At 35.8% G+C, this 23,463-nt stretch overlaps 1 protein-coding gene across 2 annotated transcripts in view; it reads left to right on the forward strand.

Moving 5' to 3' along the window:
* Kcnj3 (potassium inwardly rectifying channel subfamily J member 3) overlaps positions 1-19,841 on the forward strand; it is a 155,130-nt gene extending 135,289 nt beyond the window's left edge. Inside the window, exon 2 of one of the 2 annotated variants that reach the window (XM_036184114.1) lies at positions 16,584-16,630. In XM_036184114.1, the coding sequence (XP_036040007.1) occupies positions 16,584-16,589 (6 nt within the window). In that variant the 3' untranslated portion in view covers positions 16,590-16,630. Of the gene's footprint in view, positions 1-16,583 lie in introns of both variants that reach the window. The other variant, XM_036184113.1, reaches the window with a different exon arrangement.
* The last annotated feature ends 3,622 nt before the right edge of the window (positions 19,842-23,463 follow it).

Raw genomic sequence — 23,463 nt, forward strand, 5'->3', positions numbered from 1 at the left:
CTGAATACAGATATTAATATTTTAATAATTTTAGTAACAGTTAGTATTCATTAACTACATCTTGAAAGAAAAGACTAGAGATCTTGACAACTTTTTAGGACAAAATAAAATTGTAGCATCTTACTGTCCAAAGTTACTCAGGGTTTGGTTGCAGTAGAAGAACATGATGCTAGGTTAAGAACAGTATGCAGTGGGACATTTGTGTTCATGAGAAGTATAATAGGGGGAACATAGGAAAGGCCTGCAATGGCACCCAGAATATTAATTTGGCTTCCAGTGTTTAAAAATAACACAACCAGAAATTATTACACAATGCCACAGTGCTAGCAAGGAATTCATATCAAATCTGGTCTTCCTTGAAAACACTTACTTTGATTACATTATAATATTTTGTAGGAGAGAAAGTTGAGAATGGAAACAGCATAAACTGTTGGGTTTCCTTAAGCAAAAGAGAAGTAAAATTTATGAAATAGAAATGTGAACTGAAAAGGACCTATGCTAGGTAAAGCACAATGCTGAACTTGATACATATTCTACTTCTGGTAATGGCTTGTTTTGAAAAATAGTTCTTGTACATTATCTTTGTCTGATGGCAATGGAATATTCTTCATTAAGATCTAGCATAGGCTGGGTATAATGGCTCCCCTTTCATCTGAGCATCCCATAGGCAGAGACAGGGAGATATCTATGAGTTCTAAGCCAGCTTGATCTACCTAGCAAGTTCCAGCCCAGCTAGAGCTGCTTAGTGAGACACTCTGTCCTGGAGCAGGGATGTGCAGAGTAGAAGAAAACAAAAATTGATAGAGTCTAGCCTAATATTATGACTGTTGGACTTCAATCTCCTTGAATCTTACATAATAGTATTTTATAGTATACTTTGTAAAATAACTATTAAACATAAATAAAGTAAAGATGATTAAATGTGAGGTTATGATGACAGCATATGAATAACTGAGGTTTTTCAGAAGACCAGTGAGGGGATATTCACTTATGTAAGTAGGTAGGCTGTTGTCTAATGCAGTGAGCATGGCAATTGCAAAAGCAAACTGTATGAAAGTAACATAGGACTTGATTTTGGGACTTCTTTGACTTTTAAAATTTTTTTTAAAACTTCCATAAACTAAATGTAGTCATGTGGTGCTATGAGATTGCCTGATAATGGACACTAAGTGAGTTGATCTCATTCTTTCTTCAAATATTAATTATTCAGGGAAAACCATTCAAAATATTTTCTTCTAATTTTATTAAAATTTACAGAACTTTTCAATTATGTTAGGCACACCAGAAATTATAATACTCCATACCTATTGGTAAATCTATTCCCTACCACTCTCGCCCCTACTTACCCAACCCTCTGATAGCAATCTCTCTTCTCAACTGCTGAGATGGTTTCAAACTTACATGTGGATGTGAACATATCTTACAAGTATTTTTATTTCCTAAGTATTATATTTAGTGAAAGAATCTCTATACCATTCATGTTGTTACAAATGACAGTATTTTTACAGTTCTAGGTTGAATAGTATTATATTGAGTATACAAACTACATATTCTTTACCTGTTCAGCGCTTGTTGAAAATACAGGTTATTTTTAGTATTGTAGCATTACAGTAAAATCTCTTGAGTTATGGCTTAAGTCATTAAAAGTGATCAAAGGAATCCATTAATGAACTAAATGATATAAGAAATTAAATTCCTAGAAAGCTTGTTTTTTTGGCAAATCTTTTACCAGGGCTGTAGTTTATGAATCATAGGGCCTAGGTCATGTTTACAGGCAATGAGACGGCTGAAATGCAGGATGGAATTTGAATAAGAGGTCTGCACACTGGTTAAAGAGTGGAGATGACACTGCTTCCATTTGCAAGCTCTGAGATCTTAAGAAAGTCATTTAGTTTTTCTTAGTGACTGGGTTTGTGGCTTGTTTTTTTTTTTTTTTTTTCTGTTTTAAACCTTTGGACATGCAGAGTTCTCATATACCAACCTATGACTATATTAGCCTTCTTCTCCATCAACATTTAGCCGCTATAATAGTACCTCTATCACAGTCCTGGAGCCAACTGACATGGTTTGTATCAGAGTTAATATTGTGTTTTTATTATTCCAAGTTTTTAACTAGTGCATAATATCATCTGTGTACTATTATAATACCACTCAGAAATGCTTATCAAATATTTACATTACAATTTATAACAGGAGCAAATTTACAGTTATGAAGTAGCAATGAAATAATTTTATGGTTTGAGGACAACGTGAGGAACTGTGTTAAATGGTCACAGTATTAGGAAGGTTGAGAACCACTACTCTAAACCTCCCCCATGCTGCGCACCACATTCCCTTTCAAAGGCATGACCTCTTTCTCTTTACTTGATACTATTATATGATTAGATCCATAAATAAAAATACAACACTGCTGAGTCAATTTGGTGTTGTTTAAATGTGTTTAATTTCAGGGCTGACCACTATGTAGGGGCATCATCTATGGGGAATATTAATTCTCCTTCTCTCAACCATTTTTAGTTGTCTGTAGTTGTTTGTTGAGGGGTAGAGCCCTGGAAACATTTCCGCTTTACACATTAACACGTCTTTTGGTGTTTTTCTGGTTCAGGTCTTATTTAGTCAGCCATAGAGTAAAGGTAACATGAATCTACTTTCTCTATCTTTTCTAGGAGACAACCCCCCCCCCCAGCAGTTTTCTTGGTCCTCTGGCTCATATATTCTTTCCATACTCTCTTCTGTTAGGTGCACTGAACCTTAAGTGCAGGAGATGTATTATAGATGTATCCATTGGACTGAGCACACCATGATCTGTTGTTTAAGTGCAGGAGATGTATTATAGATGTATCCATTGGACTAAGCACACCATGATCTGTTGTTATCTGCATTTTAAACATTTTGGGTTTTCTGTAATGGTCTCTATCTTATACAAAAATTAAGTCTCTTGAGGGTGGATGAGAGCTACACTTACCTATGGGTATAAGGACAAGTATTTGTAATACAATTGGGAACTACTCTGGTTCAATACAGTAGTAATAATAGGTTCTCCTCTAAAACTAGTCCCTTGTAGTTTCCTAGGTTTCCATTGCCAGGAATGATTCCCTTCCTCTTGAAAGCTATTGGTTACATCCAAAATATGAATGCCATTGTTGTATCTTTAGGTATATCTTAGCTTACTCTCATTGTTAGGGTTCATAGGTGTCACAGGAGAGTGAAGTCAAAACAGAGGGACAGGAGTGAAAAATAGTAAGTATGCTTTAAAAAATCATAAGGAATTATATTTTATTTACCTATAGTTAAAATAATATATATGTATATGTATCTATAAAAAGTATGACTCTTGGTCTGAGAATGCCTTCATAGAGAGCCATAGACTATCTAATCAAAACCCCAGGTATGACAAATCCCCATCCAAGTTGTTGGTCAGGGGATTTCGAGAAATGGAATGCCTAAGTAATCTTTGTTATATCTACACTTTGGAATATTGCTCAATGTTCTTTAAATAAACTGTTTCAGCACAAAAAGATGTGACAGAGTCTGAGTTACATATTATTAATGGAAATAATCCAGTCTGAGAATGATGTGTGAGGCATTATTCCAAGTAAATTAAATTCTTCATAATAAATTTTGGAGAAAATAAGAAGGTAAATTATTTACAAGGCTTAAGGGAGGGATAGAAGGATAAGAGGACCATTGCATATTTTAGCATGATGATTAGCAGGTTGTGACACACAGGTTGAGAACTGCTGGGTTAGAAGACAGGAAAGGAACAGGGGAAATGTTGTATTTACATTTTAATTTTAAAAATAAAATGTAAGGTGACATAGAACACTTTTTATTTGTGTAATTAGCCTTCATATCAATGCTTTTCTATGCCTTAAGCTGTGCTCATTATTAAATTTTCTTCGTGTTTAACATGCTACTTTATTGGGACTTTTTTTTTTTTTTTTTTTTTGAGACAGGGTTTCTCTGTGTAGCTTTGCATCTTTCCTGGAACTCACTCGGTAGCCCAGGCCTGAGAACCCAGGGCCTTGTGCTTCCTAGGCAAGCACTCCACCATTGAGCTAAATCCTCAACCCCTTTACTGGGACTTAAAAAAAAAAAATTATTCATTTTACATACCAACCACAGATCCCCCTCTCATCCCTCCTCCTGCTCTCCCCATCCCTGCCTTCTCACCTCCCCCAGCCCTGACCCATCCCTCATCTCCTCCTCCCACAGTGTAAGTTCTCCCCTGGGGGGACAGCTAAGCCTGGTACATTCAGAGGCCAAGCCTCTCTCCACTGCATCAATGATGAGCAAGGGGTCTGACCATAGGTAATGGGTTCCAGATCATGATCATAATGCCAGGGACCCCTCAGAGATGGCTCAGCACTTGCTGCTCTTAACCGCTGAGTTCAATTCTCAGCAACAACACAGTGGCCCACAACCATCTCTAATGGGACATTTTTTAAAAATTTCTTACAAATAGCTTCTACTAAGAAATGAATCAGAGCTTTCAGTATCAGGATTATTAATTCTAATGTACACCAGCCACTTATATGCTGAAATTTTACTGTTGCTTTGAAAGCTTCACTTACAATCATTTATTACATTGTTTCAAGTAAAATGTGCTGTTTTTATTTATATGTTATATTTTCCTCTAAAAAATGCAGGGTCAGTAGATAATAGACTTTACTGTATTCACATATTTATTATTAGCTGGTTTTGATATTTGATATCTTATTAAAACATTATTCTTGATTATCTAGAACATAGAAAATTTGAAATACATGAACATGTTATTAGATGCAAAAATAAACCAATCTGCATCCTTCTTCTTTTGTTGAGCTGTTAGAAAATTATACAAAACATCAGATGTTTAAATAAAGTTTCGGTTGCTTGATTTAATTTTTCCACTCTCTCAAGGAACTCAACCAATCCAAAAGGTAATGAAAATGTCATTGTGTATGACTAAATGTCACTAAATTAAAGAAAAATTTAGAAACAAAATTAGAAAAACGAATCTTCTAATTATAGAATTTATGAAAAGGTAGTTTCTAATTTTGAATGATGTGAAAATGATTGAAAAAAACATTGTGTTCATAAGTGCTGCAAAGAAAATCATTTTTAATAAGTTACTACTTCTATATAATGTGTCCTAGTATCAGGCCAGAGCACTTGATTTTGAATATTTCAGATTGATTATTTCATCGGACCTTCCATCTCTCTCCCTTCCATCTCTCTCCCAGTTACATAGTTAAGTATTATTTGTTTTGAAATATTAACTAGGCTTTGACTAAGGATTTAATATATTGAACATCTTAACCACATTTTGTGAGGTAAATGATACTGTAAAACATTTCTCAAAAATGCATATGCTAAAATTTCTCCAAATGTTAGCAGGCCATTGGAGGAATTTTGCCTCTAGATAAAGAATCTTTACATCAATGGAAAGATTCCAGACAGTTTTTCACTTAACCACTTGGGAAAAAATCTAAGGTACTTTTGGAGTGTGCTACATCTTAGTATAAACTTACAGAGTTTGGTTATCATTTTCTTTCTGATAATGCCAAGTTTAAGGAAGTCACTTTGTCTCATATTTCGTATACTATTAGTCTTAGCATTTCTATACTTTTGGCTTTATAAAATCAATCTATTATTCCTATCCTTATGTGGTCTTCATTTATCATGATCAGTTATTCCTTGTTCTTGATCCAGAGAGGTCCCCAGAAATCCACAAAGATACCTCCACTGTAGACTACTGGCAATGGTCGAGAGAAAGCCCGAACTGACCTAGTCTGGTGATCAGATGGCTAAACACCCTAACTGTTGTGCTAGAACTCTCATCCAATGACTGATGGGAGTGGATGTAGAGATTCAAGGCCCCAGGTAGAGGTCCAGGAGTCCAATGGGCAAGAAAGAGGAGGGATTGTATGACCATGAATTGTTGAAATCAAAATTGGAAAAAGCACAGGGACAAATAGCCAAAATAATGGAAACACATGAACTATGAACCAAAAGCTGAGGAGCCCCCAGCTGGATCAGGCCCTTTGGATAAGTGAGATAGCTGAATAGCTTGAACTGTTTGGGAGGCATCCAGGCAGTGGGACCTAGACCTGTCCTTAGTGCGTGAGCTGGCTGTTTGGAACCTGGGGCTTGTTCAGGGACACTTTGCTTAGCCTGGGAGGAGGGGACTGGACCGGCCTGGACTGAATCTACCAGGTTGAACTGAATCCACAGGGGAGTCTTTGCTCTGGAGGAGATGGGGAAAAAAAAGAAAAGAAAAAGAAAAAAATCATTCTATTTTTCATAAAATTGAGATAAATTAAATATTGAATGAATTGAGAAACCAGTAAGTTTAGGAAACAATGTAGGAAACAATATTTTGACTTTAGTCTCTAGATTCTCTCTTGCCTGAAAATTAAGTTCATTCATAAGACTTGTACATATATGCTACAATTGATCATTCATTTTACTTTAAAATACATGTGTTAAAAGAACATATATTTGTGAGTATTACTGTGATGTGCCATTTTCACACTAAGAAAAAAAAAATTCTCCCAGAACTGTTCTCTTAAAATTATAGGGAATTTATTTTTCACTTGGCCTCTAAAAATAGCATAACAGCAAAATTAGAATAAAAATCCCTTGACCTTTTACTGCAAAGCATAGAACCAGAACAACTGCTGAATTGCAAATGTTTATTCAGCTCTGTTCTGAGCCTGCAAGCAAACAAAGTGGAGTTGAATTTCTGCCAAAGGAGACGTGAAAGAGAAGCTACAGTGGGTGATAGTAAAAGACGTGGCAGTCTCTATAAAAAAAGGAAGAGTCATGAGCTAGGAGAAAACAAGTTTAAAACTGTCAGGTAGAAACAGATGTGCTGTACTGTACGAGGTGACCAATTTAGTGATATGAGGGACAGGGATTTCACCAGATCCTGGGTAAGACAAATGTTGACGTGTGTGCAAAATACCATCTTGGTTTAATTATAATGTGGCTTACAAACTAACTCTAGGAAAATAAACTGTTTCTAATAACCATCTATATCTACTTGTATATGATTTCATATTCATGTAAGGAAAATATAATGTCATCTAATGTGACAAGTATTACTTATGTTTATAATGATTGAATATAACCTATTATTATATTTTGTTTGATTGCTTCACTAACTACTATAAAAATTTTATGTATAGACATTTGTGGGTCAAGTTTTGAGTTCATATAAACAACAAATTGTTTTATTTTCAATGTGTAGAATCAATCTAGGTTGAAATATCACAGATGTTTACTCCAATAATAATTGTCTCCTGAAGTCTTGTTAGTGACTTTTAGTAATATTAAAATCGGCTATTGATAAGTAGATAGAAATCATTGAAAGAGTTAACCTCACCACTAACACTTTTACCTTCATTCCTCCCTCTCTCCATCTCCCTCCTTCTCTCCTTCCCTCCCTCCCTTCTCCCTCTCTCCTTTCCTTCCTCTGTCTCTTTCTCTCTCTTTTCTTTCTTACACGTTGATTGTAAGTTTATTTATTTTGAGTGTGTGTATGTAAGTGAGAGAGAGAGAAAGAGAGCACGTGAGTATGCACATGATGAAGCATAACTCTGCAGGTCAGAAGAAGCCTGCCAGAGTCAGCTCTTTCCGCCCACTGTGTGTGGCTCAGGGCTGGAACTCAGGTGGTCAGGCCTGGTTGTAGGTGCTCTTATTAGCTGAGTCAACTCACTGGCCCTTGTGACATCTGAAATGTGTCTGTTTCTACAGGAAGTGATCAAATTCAAGCTCTGCCTTAAATTTAAATGTAGCTAGTGTGCTTTTACATATGCTGTTTCTCAACAGCGGTATACCACTTGTTCACATTGTCAATAAGGACTATTTCTAGTACTGCCATCCATTAGTAAGTTTAAAGTGAACAAAGAGAAGATGGATTGATGTTACATTTCGTTTTTGTAGCACTTGTGAGTACCAGAAGAATGCTTTGCAGAAAGTAGATACTCAGTAAAGGAATGAAGGTTATTATTTGTACTCTTGAGGCACTTATGTTTCTCTGTGAGTGAAGAATGATGATACATTTGCAGGCATGTCCAAAGGAGGCAATTTCACTTATTTAAAGGCTACAAGGTTAGAATATAAAGGCTGGCAATGATGTGGGGAAGTTAAATGCACTTGATCTGTACTTTGGACATGAGAAACTGCTGACCGAGGGATGAACAAAGACCTTTAAGCCTTTTGAAGTAGCAGATACAAAGAGAGAACAATAGTTCCTACCTGCTGAAAACTGGTGATTCAATGTCTGTGTTTTTGTGTGTATTCTATTATCTTCATAATTCACCTGAGGAAAGGAACAGTTCTTCACGGGCACTGAGGAGTTACATAATCATATCTATCTGCTTCTGATATGGTAGATAGTTTTGTTTACTAAGTGTTAGTAATATTTTTGTTAAGGTGTTTATCTTATGAAGATTTTTCAGACTATCCGAAAGATGTGTTAGAAATATTGTGTTTCTTAGTCTGTATGAGCTTTGTGTTGTTAGGCATGACAAGGTTTTGGTGGATAGCTTTGAGGATTGTATTAATTTGAATGTGATGTTGGAAAATTTGACCTACATTTTTGTTCCAGGAGATATTTTAAAAGTCCTTCACCTAATTTTTAAATAGGAATATGTTTTTCCAAACAATTACTTGTTAATGTCACCCAAAAGACAACCTTTTCTGTTTGTTTGTTTGTTTTTCTTTTTGTGCTACATGTTTTAGTTTTTTTCCCCCCTTTTAAAATGATCTTTTCTTCTGTCAGTCTTCTACAGGTCATTTTCTTGCAGTAACTCAATTATGCTGTTGTTACACAATGGAAGTACTTTGGAAACTAAATCTTGTCTTATTAGGGAAAGAACAGTGGCAACCCGTGATTTGTTTTGAATCTATAATTGACCACACAGGCAAGCATGTTTTAATAGATACTACAAAGAGAAATCCCAAAATAGCCAGGCGGAGAAGAAAGCATTTCCAAGGTGAAATTTAGGAAACAATAATCAGATGAAAATAAATTCGTCATCTTGCAATGCTTCCCTACAAAGTAAGACTAGGGGCTGGAGTTGGTGCCTTGTACATGTCTCCTGGAAATTAGCTGTAGAAAGGAGAAGGACATCTGCTATAGTTAAGTTACAGTTCTTCACAGGGAGGCAGGTACATAGTGGGGCTTGATTTGCTGTTAGTAAGTGTGATAATATGTGCTTACCAGACCCCAGGGTGATGTAGGCACCATAGTACAAAACAGACACCAAAGAATAGCAATAATACAAGTTATTTCAGTTGCTTTGAGTTGATGCTGAAAAATGAGGTAATTACTAGAAAATATGTTAATAATGTCTAAACTGACCTTTAGGTTAGAGGGAACTGCAATAACAGTATGATGAATAATTTCTTCCAGTTAATTACCCTTTATTATTTAATGGCTATAATGGTAGACTCATAAGTTGGTTATATACACATACATACATACATACATACATAAATACATACATACATACATACATACATATTTATGTTGCAAAGAGCTTGAGGATTAGATATTATTAGCCTTACTACTATCCACATTTTATAGCAGCTAAGTTTCATGTGGTTTAAATAACATGTCATTGGTTTTACAGGAACAATCTCTGATTTATAGTCTACATTTCTGTTCTTTGATTTTAGCATTACCCTGTCCTCCAGAGTGTTCACCACAGACTACATGCACTTTGGATACTTTTCAACAAATCCAAGCATCCATTTAAATTCTGTTGTGGAACCTCAACAGTCACTCTGTTGGTCATTGTTAAAAATCTTTTTCCTTTTTATTTTGAGATTTTAGAAATCTAAAGTGTATATTAAAAATTTGTTGTCAAATCATTTATTCCCTTACAAACATAATTAGGTTTTTCTGCTTTAAATAAAACAAATTTCTGGCCTCACTTGTACACATCTAGCAAACTGATATCTGAGAACACATAGGATACTACATGCTTGAACAGAATAGACCATATTATAGAGTTGAATGCATGCCTGCAACTCCTCTCTAGCTGTGTTTGGCAGACTATATTTGACTTTGAAGAGATTCCATCTATTTGAAGTATTTTATGGAAACAATTTATGTATACTTAATGACTTTGCAGCATGTATCCCAGCAGAATCCAACACCAATAATCCCGGTGTTATTGAGCATTGGAGTACACAGTGTCTTTTTGTTTGGTAAAGAATTGTTAAGTATCATGAGCTTCTTTGGAAAGTCTATAGTTTAAATTTGGGTTCAGCTCAGAGCAGTGGAATAGAGAGTGACAACAGAATGCTGAATGACCCCAAGTTATTATTGAAGAGTGATAGGAGAAATTCTGGAGGGACTTGGGAAGCAACAGCAATGGACTTTATTCAATAATCTTAAAAGGAATATGCAGTATTCCTGGGAAGTCACGTGTGGTATACAACATGCCCTGTATCACCTTCTAGCTGGTACAGTTATAATAATAACTGTCAATTTAAAGAAAAGATAGATAATAAGGACTTGAGATAGGAAAACAATGTTTTTAGTTAAAATTTCCAGCTTTGTGTATCTGTATGAGTATGAAAATGAACTTGTATTTATAAAGCATTCATTTGGAGACCCTTCTTGAACAAAATGATCACTGTGTATTATGTAAACAATTTACATACATTTCTTAACTTATTTAATCATCACAGGATCCTTTGGAGGGAAGCCTCAATTGAACAAATAATAAAACTGAAGATTCCAAAAATCTATTAGCTTTTTTCTTCTTCCAGAATATACATTAATTAATGATTGAGCTAAGATCCACTGTTTGATTTTACATGGGTCCATTGGCCTCTAGGGCTAATGTGGCCTGCTTCTTTAGACACTGGAGTATCATCAGCTGTATTATCCTACAAGGTCTATGTTCATAGCATTGCAGCCATATCTAAAAGTGTTTTGTCGTTGTTGTTTTCCTTTTTGGGTTTTTGTTGTTGTTGTATTTTGACACAGAAGGTAGAACAGTGAAGTGACTTACCTATACTATGGGTATATGGTAGAGTTAACTTTGATCAGATTTCAGCTCTTTAACCAAAGATTGTATGAGACAATACATCATTGATAAATGGTTTACAACCCAGTTTGGCCTCTAGACTTAGTTCTGCTATGATTTTCTGCTTCTGGTATTTTCCAAAATCCGGTACTTTCCCTCAAATATGGACTTAGTAAAACTCATGTCAAATCTCCAAAGTGATGGTGTAGAAAAATGTTAAGCTACATAGCACAATTCCTGGCCTACTGTTAATTATGCTGTGTATGATTAATGCTACCACTTTTGTCTTACCAAAAAGTAATGATCATTTTAAAGACTAGCCAGAGAAACATAAGCTAAGAACTATTACTGTGGCTAAATGATAATTCAGTATCTTTATTAACTGTTAAAAATGTAATGCTATTTTTGGTTCATCATATATTTTATATGTCATAAAATTAATAGCTACAGTAAGTAATTACTTAATGCCTATGCCAATAATTTTAAATTCAGAAACAATATCTCATGAGACACTGAGAATCAACAAAGAAAGGGTAGGTACCTTCCAAAAGTTAAACATCCTAGGTACTAGTACAGCGATGTAACCACAGGGTTTGGTATGAGAGTCATTGCTTCCTGGATCTCTACAGGATCCCTTTTGTGTTCACTTCCATGGAAATGGTCATTTTCCTTATTTTTCATTTTTGTCCTTGTTAGATCTCTGACCACTAACTGACAGAACAGCACTCCATCCACACTAATTATTACTTGGAGTTGAATTTCCTTTGGCTGCATTTCTAATGCTCTAATAATATTTTTTATTCCTTCTTTTGTCTACACAGTGCAACTTGACAGACACTATAACACAGGAATCACAACATGGCTTTCTAGGTCCCGTTTCTTCAGTTATGTCCCTGCTCCACCATAGCTATGTGATCTTCCCATGACTTAGTTTTACTTCGAGAATTTGGAAAAGGTGTAATAGAATCTCAAGTACCTCAAAGTATGATGAGTTTTGGAGTCAAAAAAAGGGCAACATGTCTAAAGAACTGAAGAGGGGAGGTTTCCATTTGTACAACTAACTAGCTAACAGATTTTCCTAAAGCCATCTATGCTGATCCTGACTTTACAAACTACAGACAACAAAACCCTCTCATGGCTTTATGTAGCAACTGAAAATGTGTTTGGTGTTCAGTGACTTAGTGGCTGCTTCTCCTATCTCCAAAGTGATTGTTTTTATCTGATGTGTACCTGAAAATCTGAGATACTGTCTGAAAGAAGTGAAAAGTTTGATAGATTGGTAATATAGAAAATTAATGTTCAAAACTATTGGATATTAGCAATTACTTTTTGTCAACTTATGAATAATTAAAATATTTAAATTTTTAATTTGAATAACTTTTGCATTTCCCCCTCTCCCAACTCCTCCCATATGGCCCACACCTTCCTATCCACTAACTTCATGCTCTTTCATTCTCTCCCCATAATCTCTTGCCTCGATCTCTCAGAAGTTCACCAAACAAACAAACATCAAAATATGGACACCATGGGATCCTACCACTACCCAAGAAACTATTTGAAATTGATACTTGCTGGCGAAGGGGAAATCAGTTTCCTCCAAAGGAGTGCCACTGTGTTTATCAACTTCACTCTAGGCAGGCTATATGCCAGGAGTATTTAGCCCACAAGATGAACTCCAAGTTTTTAGTTTGTTTGTTTTCCTTTTTTTGACATTTGATTAATTTTGTTTTGTCATTTTTTGTCTTAAAAGCTATTTTTTAGTTAAATTATTCATATTTCCAACTTTTAGATTTTTCTCAGCACTTTGTTTCTCATGAACTGACAGAGTCAGTGTGAACACTTGGTTTTCATTAAAAAGGCTTTCAGTAAATGAATGAATAAATCTATCATAACTTAATATTAATGATATGAAGAAAATTGTCCAGCACATTATCTCTTCTTTTTCTGTTCCTTCCATTCTTTCACTGGCTGTAAGAATACAAAGAACATCCAAGTCCACACACATAATAGTTTTAAAATCACCTTGGGATGTTACTAATTTGAAATTGAAATATGGATAATGATGAAGTTTTATATATTGCATAACAGAAAAATATCTATGACTCCTATTCCTTGACTTAGACAATGAGCCAAGTTGTGCTTGAGAAAATACTTCTTTTTCAAAATCTATCCCAAATTAGTGTACCAAAAAATAAAATGTAAACTCTAATTGAGAAGTTTTAAAGTAGATGTAATTATGTTTTCAAAGAATATGCGTGCATTATAGCATCCTTCCTTCCAGACTGCTCTATCTTTTCCCTACTTTTTCTAACTATTTAAACTATTTTAAAATAAACCATGCTTACGTTCCTGACCGAAGATACCAGCTGAATTAAAGTAATTGCAGGTGAACACCATCATTCAAAGGGCACTATGTGATTGCACCTCTCAGCTGGCAAGATGACTGTTTGCATGTTTTAACCAGATTCCAGACTGGAACAAATGTGGTGAAAATCAACACGCACTCATCCCTGTGGAAACTGGCGAAGCAGCAGATGCTGCTGCTGGAAATAGCTGGGACTTCTGCATCTTTGGCTGAAAAAACATTTTGTGAAAAAAAAATTGTTTCATGCATTGACTCACAGATTAAAAAGGGTATATGTTATTGTTTAATGGGTTTTATTCTAGCAGCATTATAAATTTAGAATGGTAAATGCAATGCAGATAACCTCTTTGGTATATTTCCTATAGCTAATCCTTCATTTATCCTGACCAAGGTCATGTATTCAACCTGTTCACTAAAATAACAGGTCTGGGAGCTTATGAGGTGAAAATGGCAAACGCTTGATATTATTACAAATCTTTAATTAAACTGTCAGATGATCACAGACTTGGTAATTGTCCATTGTTTCTACTGGAAGAGAGAGGGACTGCTTAAGTCACAAACAGTGGGCAAGATATGTCTAAAAATGGCATAACCACATGACCTAGTATAGGAATTGCTGTGGAGTTGGGAGTAGAGAGTGAGAGTAAGGAGTCAACCAGAACACTCGACTGCAGTGGTAACTATTTTATCAACATGCCCTCAACAAAAGATAAACATGCAAGCAAACAAAACAAAACAAAACAAAAAAAAACTTCTACAATAACGGTGGTCATCAGATGTTGTTTCAGTGTTTACTCTGACTGTTGGAAATAATTGCACAAAGCTCATGTCTGCAATTACTTTGAGACTTCTTAATTAAAAAAAAGTGTTTACAGTAATCTTGGGACAAACCTAAAAGATGTCACAAGTTCAGAACTCTGACATCCTGAGTATGTGCCTTGACATACAGTTGTACAGAACCATAATTGTGGTAAAAATAGAGTAAGAAAGTTGGGTTGTTTTAAATTAGAATATGGTTTTAGGGGAGACATCACTTAACTGGAAAATACATTCATGATAGTTTTGTTCCATTGAAATCATACAGAGAGATTTTTATGAGTCCATACAAAATGGTTTCTTTAAGGAGACAGTTAAAGGGCATGCTAATTTTATTTGCTCTATTATTTACTATATAGAATATTTATTTCTTCTTGGTAGGTAATCTTCAAATTTCTCAAATAAGAGTGAGTAGATCTGTAGAGTCCTTTTTTAACTTTTATGATGAAATAATAATCCAACATTTTCTTAGAAACTATTTAGTAGTGGATTATGGATGTTTACAATACAAACACGAGTTTCTACTAGTGTGTACATGTAAAACCCAGAAGTAATGATTTGAACTGATTTAGTTATCTTCACATATGAAAATATAGGGGGATGACCCTAGCATAATATTTATTATAAACAGTGATTTTGTCACTGCCACGCTTGTATTACCATTTCAGCATTGAAGTGATGAATGTGCGTAGAGAAGAGAAGAGGTGGAGAGCGAGTGAGGGTGGTGGAAAATGAGAGGCTGAGACAACAGATATTAAAACTATGTTGACATTTTACTCTGCAGCTTATTAAATCAGTTTCCCAGTAAGTTCAAAAATTAATGCCTCTGAGCCCTGGGTTACTTATCTTTCTATTTGACAGAGCACATCCCCTTAACAGGGCTGTACAGAGGATAAGGAAGAAGAGCCAGGGCACCTAGCACAGTGCCCACCATGACATGGATGGTTATTTTCTGAATTAGAAAGTTTTAATCCCTTCCGAAAGATGGCATGTCATGATGATTCTGAAGTACCTAGTGATATGTTACTGATAATGCTCATTTGGCAAGATGTTGGAGGGATTCAATGAAGGATCTATCTTTTCTTTAACGTGGCTTTTCCTATGACAGACTTTAATCTTAATCCTCTGTAAGTACTGTGTGGTTGCTTTTCAGGTAGAAGGGCATAATATTCCTTCATTAGTCCTCTGCTATGTTTTAAAACAACAGAGATCACCTGTGTGATGTGAATAATTGAAAGAAGGAAGCTGGACATTGTTCATCATATTGTTAAGGGAGAATTATTAGTTTTATGACTTTACATTTTAGTAGCCAATTGGAGAAGTTTGACAGTGAATGTGCAGGAAAGCAATCATTTTACTTCTCATAGAAAATCATATTGTGATTTGTATAAAGCTGAGATTTGATGTGTGATTTTAAATTTTCACTTCATTTTCAAAAGGTGAATATTCAGAGGTTGATTGGCTAGATAATAACTTAACGTAAACAAATTATATTGAAGAAAACAACATTGGTTACATCAAAGTACCATGAGGTACATTATATTCAATCAACATAATATGTAAGTGGCACAATTTTACATCTGATAACCAGCATGACTCCTAGAATTTTTAAAGCAGAAATGGAAAGTGATACATTACAAGACCCCAAGTAGCTACTTTGCCATCAAAATTTCTAAAATTTTAACCAATGTTTGACCTTATAGATCTAAAAAGGCAGAACTACAACGACTCGCCATTATCCAGAATAGAAATGTTTGGTTTTGTTAATTTAACAAGTATTTTGGGGAGAGATCTTTGGTATTCCTGACTCCCCTTGCTTATTTTCACTAACTGAACAGTAAAAAAACCTCTTATTTATTAAGAGCCAACTACATGTACTAACTACATGATTCGTTATATTTCTAGATTTGACTTTGATTTCTTGCTCACAGCATGAAATTCTTGCTTTGTCCACACTTTACATTACAGGAGAGGATTTAGAGATTCTAATTTCTTTACCTTTACACTCTGGTACACTTCACATCCAAAGCCAGATACAGTTGACATATCACATTGCTTCTTAAATAATGGCTATGATCATACCATTTCCCCTTCAGCTTCCTCCTATAGATAAGTGTTCTAAGTTATTCTAGGTAGGTTTTAGTCTTGGTTTGTGGATAATGAACTGTGAATCATGTGAGTCTGAGGATTTCTGGCACCTTTTGTGCTTCTGTGGAAGGAAGGAATATGCAGTAAAGCTTTAACACAGAGGAAAACTTCTAAAATCTTATACTGTGTGGTCTCCTCAGATGAATATGTGGCCAGAGGGGGTTCCTGCTTTTTCTTCTGATTTACTGTGCATAATTCATCAAAGGGTTTCTTTCTGTTTGCAGGGATGACTTGTCAAGCTCGGACATCATACACTGAGGATGAAGTTCTTTGGGGTCATCGTTTTTTTCCTGTAATTTCTTTAGAAGAAGGGTTCTTTAAAGTTGATTACTCCCAGTTCCATGCAACATTTGAAGTCCCCACCCCTCCATACAGTGTGAAAGAGCAGGAGGAAATGCTTCTCATGTCCTCCCCTTTAATAGCACCAGCCATAACCAACAGCAAAGAAAGACATAATTCGGTGGAGTGCTTAGACGGACTAGATGACATTAGCACAAAACTTCCATCAAAGCTGCAGAAAATTACTGGGAGAGAAGACTTTCCCAAAAAACTTCTGAGGATGAGTTCTACAACTTCAGAAAAAGCCTATAGTTTGGGTGATTTGCCCATGAAACTACAACGAATAAGCTCGGTTCCTGGCAACTCTGAAGAAAAACTGGTATCTAAAACCACCAAGATGTTGTCTGATCCCATGAGCCAGTCTGTGGCAGATTTGCCACCAAAGCTTCAAAAAATGGCTGGAGGACCTGCCAGGATGGAAGGAAATCTTCCAGCCAAACTAAGGAAAATGAACTCCGACCGCTTCACATAGCAAACACCTCCTTAGGCATTCTTTAAGGTTTTGATTTAGCATTAGTCCAATATTTGGCTTACAAGATAATCCTCCCTAAGAAATCAGAGAGGTCTATCCCAGTCCAGCAAGTGTATTTGAGAACTCTTCAATCTAGTGCAGAACATGCGTTATGAAGGGAGGCCATCATAAGGAAGTTATTAGTGGGCATGTATTATCACATCAAGCATGCAATAATGTGCAAATTTTGCATTTAGTTTTATGGCATGATTTATATATGGCATATTTATATTGAATATTCTGGAAAATATATATAAAAATATATATTTGAAGTGGAGATATTCTCCCCAAAGTTTCTAATATATGTATTAAGCCAAACATGAGTGGATAGCTTTCAGGGCACTAAAATTATATACATATATACATACACACATATGAACACACATGCACACACACATGACATACCCATACAAACATATGTATCTAATAAAAATTGTGATGTTTTGTTCAAATTTGTATTTCTTGTGCATGTTTACTTTATTAGACTAGGAAGGCTGCTGGCATTGATTATGAATACCAAATACTTTAGCCTTAAATTATTTGTTATTTAAAAATCTGATTTAATGTTTTCTGCTGTTAAGGTCATGGAATCTTTCAACTATACTTAATCATGAAAGATTTTTCAGAAGTTTATGGGGTTCATGGCACCACAGAGATATCATTATTATGTATTTGATTTGTAAATTTTAGAGTACCAATACCTGGTACACACCATTGAACTTTTCTTATGATTTTTAGGAGTCACTAGAACTGGGGTTGGGTAAATAACAGTTTATTAATTCATCAGTTAGTCTTTTCTTAGACTAACTAATACCTTTAAGTTGGATTTGTACACAGTCTAATAAAAATATGAGCTCTGGACAAATGCTGAATCATTGGAATAGTCAGTAGCCAGGTTATATTTGAATATGTCAGAGTTTGTGTGAATTTCACAGGGTAACGGTTCCTGTTTCAAAATGAGTTGATTGCAAATGTTTTATTCTTTTTCTGGGACTTTTGTTATCCATCAAAAACCTCGCAGATCTTTCAGGAGATAGGACAGCACAATGAAGCAGATGAAATACTCATGCTAAAATCGTGTATGTCTAACAGAGACTTTTATGCTGTTCTCTTGTGTATGCCATTTGTTGTGAAAAGACAGACTTTTTCCTTATTTGGGAAGCATATCCCAAGCTTGTCAGTCATAATTTAGCACAGACCTGAGGATATTAAAATCAAATGAATTGATAATGTTTGTACACTCAGGATTTTTCGGTTTTGTTTTGGTGTTGAATAATTCTTTATTGATGCCTTGGATCTCTGGCCTCCACAATAAGTTAAGCAGTATGATTTTTCAACTCCCAACATCTTGCTGGAATCAAATTGATCAGTAGTATACTTTTAACACAGGGTTTAGGGTGAGAAGATTTTTTTTTTTTTTTAATGCAGAAGTAGTTCTTGGCATAATAGTATAGGTTTTGCTGTATAATTTCTTTGGGAAATTTCTTTGGGTTTTCAATCTAAATTGGCCCAGAATTTACTCACTTCTCATTAATATGTAAATCACTGATGGATGGTTTGAGCACACAGCATTCCTTACAGTTTAGTGATCCTGCGATAATTTTATTAGAGGCAAATTATTGCATAAACAGTATATCATCCACTATATCTTATGGCTACCTCTGTATCAACCAAATTCTGTAGGTGCAAACACATACCAGGGAATGATTACTGGAAAAATGATCAACTCTAGCATCCATCCACTGTGAATAGAGCAATTGCCCTACCCCTTGATCACTAAATGTTCTTATCTGCCAGATGAAGATGATATTAGCAGAAAGAAAAGGGGAACCAGTGGGTATGGAATATTTAGCAGTGGAGGAAGCTGCATAGATCATTTAGTCCAACACCTTAAAACTATACAGAGCCATAATATTCTTTGGAGAGTCATTTTAATTTGTTTTTGGTATTGTGAAGAAGAACCAAAAACAAACTCTCTGGATTTATTCATTTAACAAAAATTGTTGCATGCCTTCTTTGTCCTAGGCATTGTATTTTTTATTTTCTTTTTTTTAGGTTTAGTTCCTGGGGATTTAGATATGTGTGCCACATAAGCAGGAGAATGTGGAGGAGATAGAAGAAAGAGAGAGAGAAGAGAGAGAGAGAGAGAGAGAGAGAGAGAGAGAGAGAGAGAGAGAGAGAGAGAATCCAGTAGTCAGCATTTCAAGTATAAGAATCAAAACAGGGCAGATACAGAAATGGCTGGTGGTTGATGAGCACACAGAGGTGACATGTAGGGAGTTGGTTAACAGTAAATTTGGGACCTGGAGGACAAGAAAGAGCCAGTGTGGCCATCATCAGTCAATTCAAGAGAATAGGACACTTTGACCTTTTCCACACATGTGTGGGAACAGTATGATTTCTGCATGTACTTGCAGTTTACTCCCAATTTCTAGGTTGAATATAGGATCCAGTCTGCCCAGGAAACTTGCAGTTTATACTTGTTGTACTTGTGTAATTATTAGTAGCCCTCTCTTTAATTCCTATTATGTCCTGGTTTGGATGATATATGGAAAAGTTTCGTTGATGCTAACAAAATTATCAAGTCTAATATATTTGGAAAAAAAATAAAGAATTGCTTTACTTCTCCTTTTCTTGATTTTCTTTTCTTTCACAGACTGTTTTGGGAAAACTCACTCCAATATCACCTCTTTTAGCCTCAAGGAATTCTTAGAAGAGAAGTTGGATCTGTATATATCATGTCTCTTAGATTCAAAACGTATGCATTTTATTGAAAGCATAACATACAAAGTAAACCTAACTATTTTCACTTAAAGAAGTTTTCTAAGAGCTAAAATCAAAAGAACTAAAAGTTAATTTATGTCAATATTATTTCCAGATCAGCAGATTAGTGGTTATTGGGAAAGAAACATCATACCAATTGGACACTAATGTATTCCTAGAATTTTACAGCATAGTTCTGGTTATAGTAAAAGATATCATTCTACTTATCAAAATGTTAGTAAAACAACTACTCTGATAATGCTTATCTTCAGTTTAAGTACATATTCATTGAAGCAACACATGAATATACTTTGTAATAGATGCTAAGTGAGCTGGAGGATATTTTATCATCAATTATATTTAACTCTTATGATATTTTAATACTATTATATATGGCTTTACATTTTTTTGTCATTTATTATATTTGTGTTTTAATTTTACACATCAGCCATGGGGTCTCCTGTCCTCCCCCATCCTGTCCCTGTCCCCAACTCCCCCCAGCCCCTCCCCTCCATTCCTATCTACTCCAGGGCCAAGACTCACCTGGGGATTCATTTCAACCTGGTGGAATCAGTACAGGCAGGTCCAGTCCCCTCCTCCCAGGATGAGCAGTGTCCTTGTGTAAGCCCAAGGTTCCAAACAGCCAGCTCATGCACTAAGGACAGGTCCTGGTCCCACAGACTGGATGCCTCCCAAACAGTTCAAGCTATTCAATTATCTCACATATCCAGAGGACCTGATCCAGCTGGGGGCTCCACAGCCTTTGGTTCATAATTCATGTGCTTCCATTTATTTTGCTATTTGTCCCTGTGCTTTGCCAATCTTGGTCTCAACAATTCACGCTCTTACAGTCCCTCCTCTTTCTCCACAATTGGACTCCTAGAGCTCCAACTGGGGCCTGGCCAAGGATCTCTGCATCCACTTCCATCAGTTATTGGATGAGAGTTCCAGCACTACCGTTAGGGTGTTTGGCCATGTGATCACCAGACTAGGTCAGATCAGGCTTTCTTTTGACCATTGCCAGCAGTCTATAGAGGATGTATCAATGTGGATTTCTGGCATTTTATCCAAAGAGTTCTATTACTCCAGCACTGAAAAGCCCTGTTGTCTGGAAGGGAAGGATTTATCTTAATGCATGATTTTTTTCTGGAGGTATAATTATGGCACAGCTGACATATATTTGTATCAAGAACATTTTGGTTATTTCTTACTATGAAGAAAGTTCAGTTAGACTGCACTGTCTGTGCATTCTATTTTACAGTTTATGCTTGAATTACATTTTGCGTATTAAATTAGTATGAAAATTATTATATTTTATAACATTCAATCTTTAAATATTTCAATGTGCAGGGTTATTTGTGTTACAAATATATAAACTACTGTATTCAGTATAGAGAGTCTAATTAAAATATACATTTTATTTATATAAATGAGCTTAGTTTTCAAAGCCTCACCATCATTTCTTCACTTTCCTGCAGTGAACCACACACCTTCATAGAGCTTATGACTGTTAGTTCCTAAAAGACAGTGATTTGATCCACTACAAGAGCTTGCTTATAAATTACTTTCATGGAGTCTCTTTATTGATGAGCTGTTTCAGCAACATGAAGCCTTTACTTACTAATGCTGATTTCTCAAGACCTGATTCCTTGGAGGGAGCTTCAAGAACAGTTTGTCTCATACTAAGTGTTTTTAAAAGTGGTGGTAAGTAAAGCAGGAAAAGTACAGATTTGTTCAAATAAATAATACTTTAATGTATGTTCATTTGGTTCCCCTGAAAACGCTCCATGTGTCATCAGGCCACTAAATGTGTCATCAGATTAGGGCTATGTTTTTCCTTTGATATGTAATGCTTCCTTCTCCTGGGATCTTCACAGAATTAATTTTATCAAAAAAATTAAAATTAGAAAGCTGGGGTAGGGGATTTAGCTCAGTGGTAGAGCACTTGCCTCAGCTCTGGCAAAAAAAAAAAAAAAAAAGCTAAATTACAGGGCAAGAGAGCTTTCTCAGTAATTATGAGAGTTAACTGATCATGCAGAAGATCTAGTATTGGTTTCCAGCACCCATCACTGCCTATAACGCAAATATCAGGAGATCTTTATTGTTTTGTTTTTCTGTTGCTGTTATATGACACCATGACCAAAGAAACTAAAGTATAAAATGAAGTACTTAATTTGGGTTTATGGTTTCAGAGGGTTAGCATCCATGATGGCAGAGCACAGGCATGTCAACAGGATCAGTTGAGAGCTTACATTGAAAGCTTACATTACCAGCTTGAACTGCAAATATGCAAGACACAGAGAGAGAGAGAGAGAGAGAGAGAGAGAGAGAGAGAGAGAGAGAGAGAGAGAGAGAGACAGAGAGAGAGAGAGACAGAGAGAGAGAGAGACAGAGAGAGAGAGAGAGAGAGAGAGAGAGAGACAGAGAGAGAGAGAGACAGAGAGACCGGGACTCGCAAAGTTGCTGTGAGTCTTATGAACCCCCTGAGCCCAACCCCTAGTGACACACCTCTTCCAATAAGGCCATACTTCCTAATCCTTCCTAAACAGTTTCACTATGTGGAGACCAAATATTTAAACAAATTTTCTTATGGGGGCTATTTTCCTTCAAACCACCATATGCCACCCCCTGGTTCCTAGAGGTTTGTGGGCATATCATAAAGCAAAATGCATTTTATCCAACTTCAAAGATTTCCACAGTCCTTTATAGCCTCAACAAGGTTTAAAAGCCTAAAATTCAAAGTCTAAACTCTTCTAAGACTCATGGAAATATCTCAGTTTTAATACCCCGTAACAAATAAAAACATTAAATTACTAAGTTCCAGTACAACATGACATAGAGCACACCATTCCTGAAAGAAGGGATAGCATAAGAAAATGTTCAGTCTAAGCAAGACCCAAACTAGCAGGGCAAACCTGAATCCTACAGTTCCCTGTCTAATGTGAAAGGGCTTTGATGGTCTGCCTTTCTAGGCTTGCTGCCTGCAACATTCTTCTCTCTCTAGGAATGGTCCCACTCCTCGTATACAGCTCTCTTTGGCAGATGCTCATGACTTTGACACCTCTAGCATCTTTCCCAGCTTCAGGTAATGGCCTCTCAGGTTACCTGGGATTCACCTGTCACATGTCTGGTCTCAATGGATTTCCTTCACCACAGAGGAAGATTTATTTCAGAAGCCCTTTATTCATGTATCATTTATGACTCTAAAGCCATAACCACATGGGTGACAATTTCAAGTTTGACTACCAACTTGAGGTGAAGCACTTCAGTAATCTTCAACCACATTCATATCATCTGTGATTTGTCATTACTTTTCAGGAGCAGAAAATTCCTCAGTTCTCTCCTTTCTATGATTTAGAAGCTTACCTGGGTGGCTGTTTCCCTAGCAACACTCCTCCATTTATTCCATTGAAGATCATGACTTACTTTGATCTTTTCATCTTAGCACAAGCCTTGGCTCCAACATTAAATTTACTGGTGCTATTTTCCCC

The sequence above is a fragment of the Onychomys torridus genome, chromosome 4 (genome assembly GCF_903995425.1).
Source record: "Onychomys torridus chromosome 4, mOncTor1.1, whole genome shotgun sequence".
Lineage (NCBI taxonomy): Eukaryota > Metazoa > Chordata > Mammalia > Rodentia > Cricetidae > Onychomys > Onychomys torridus.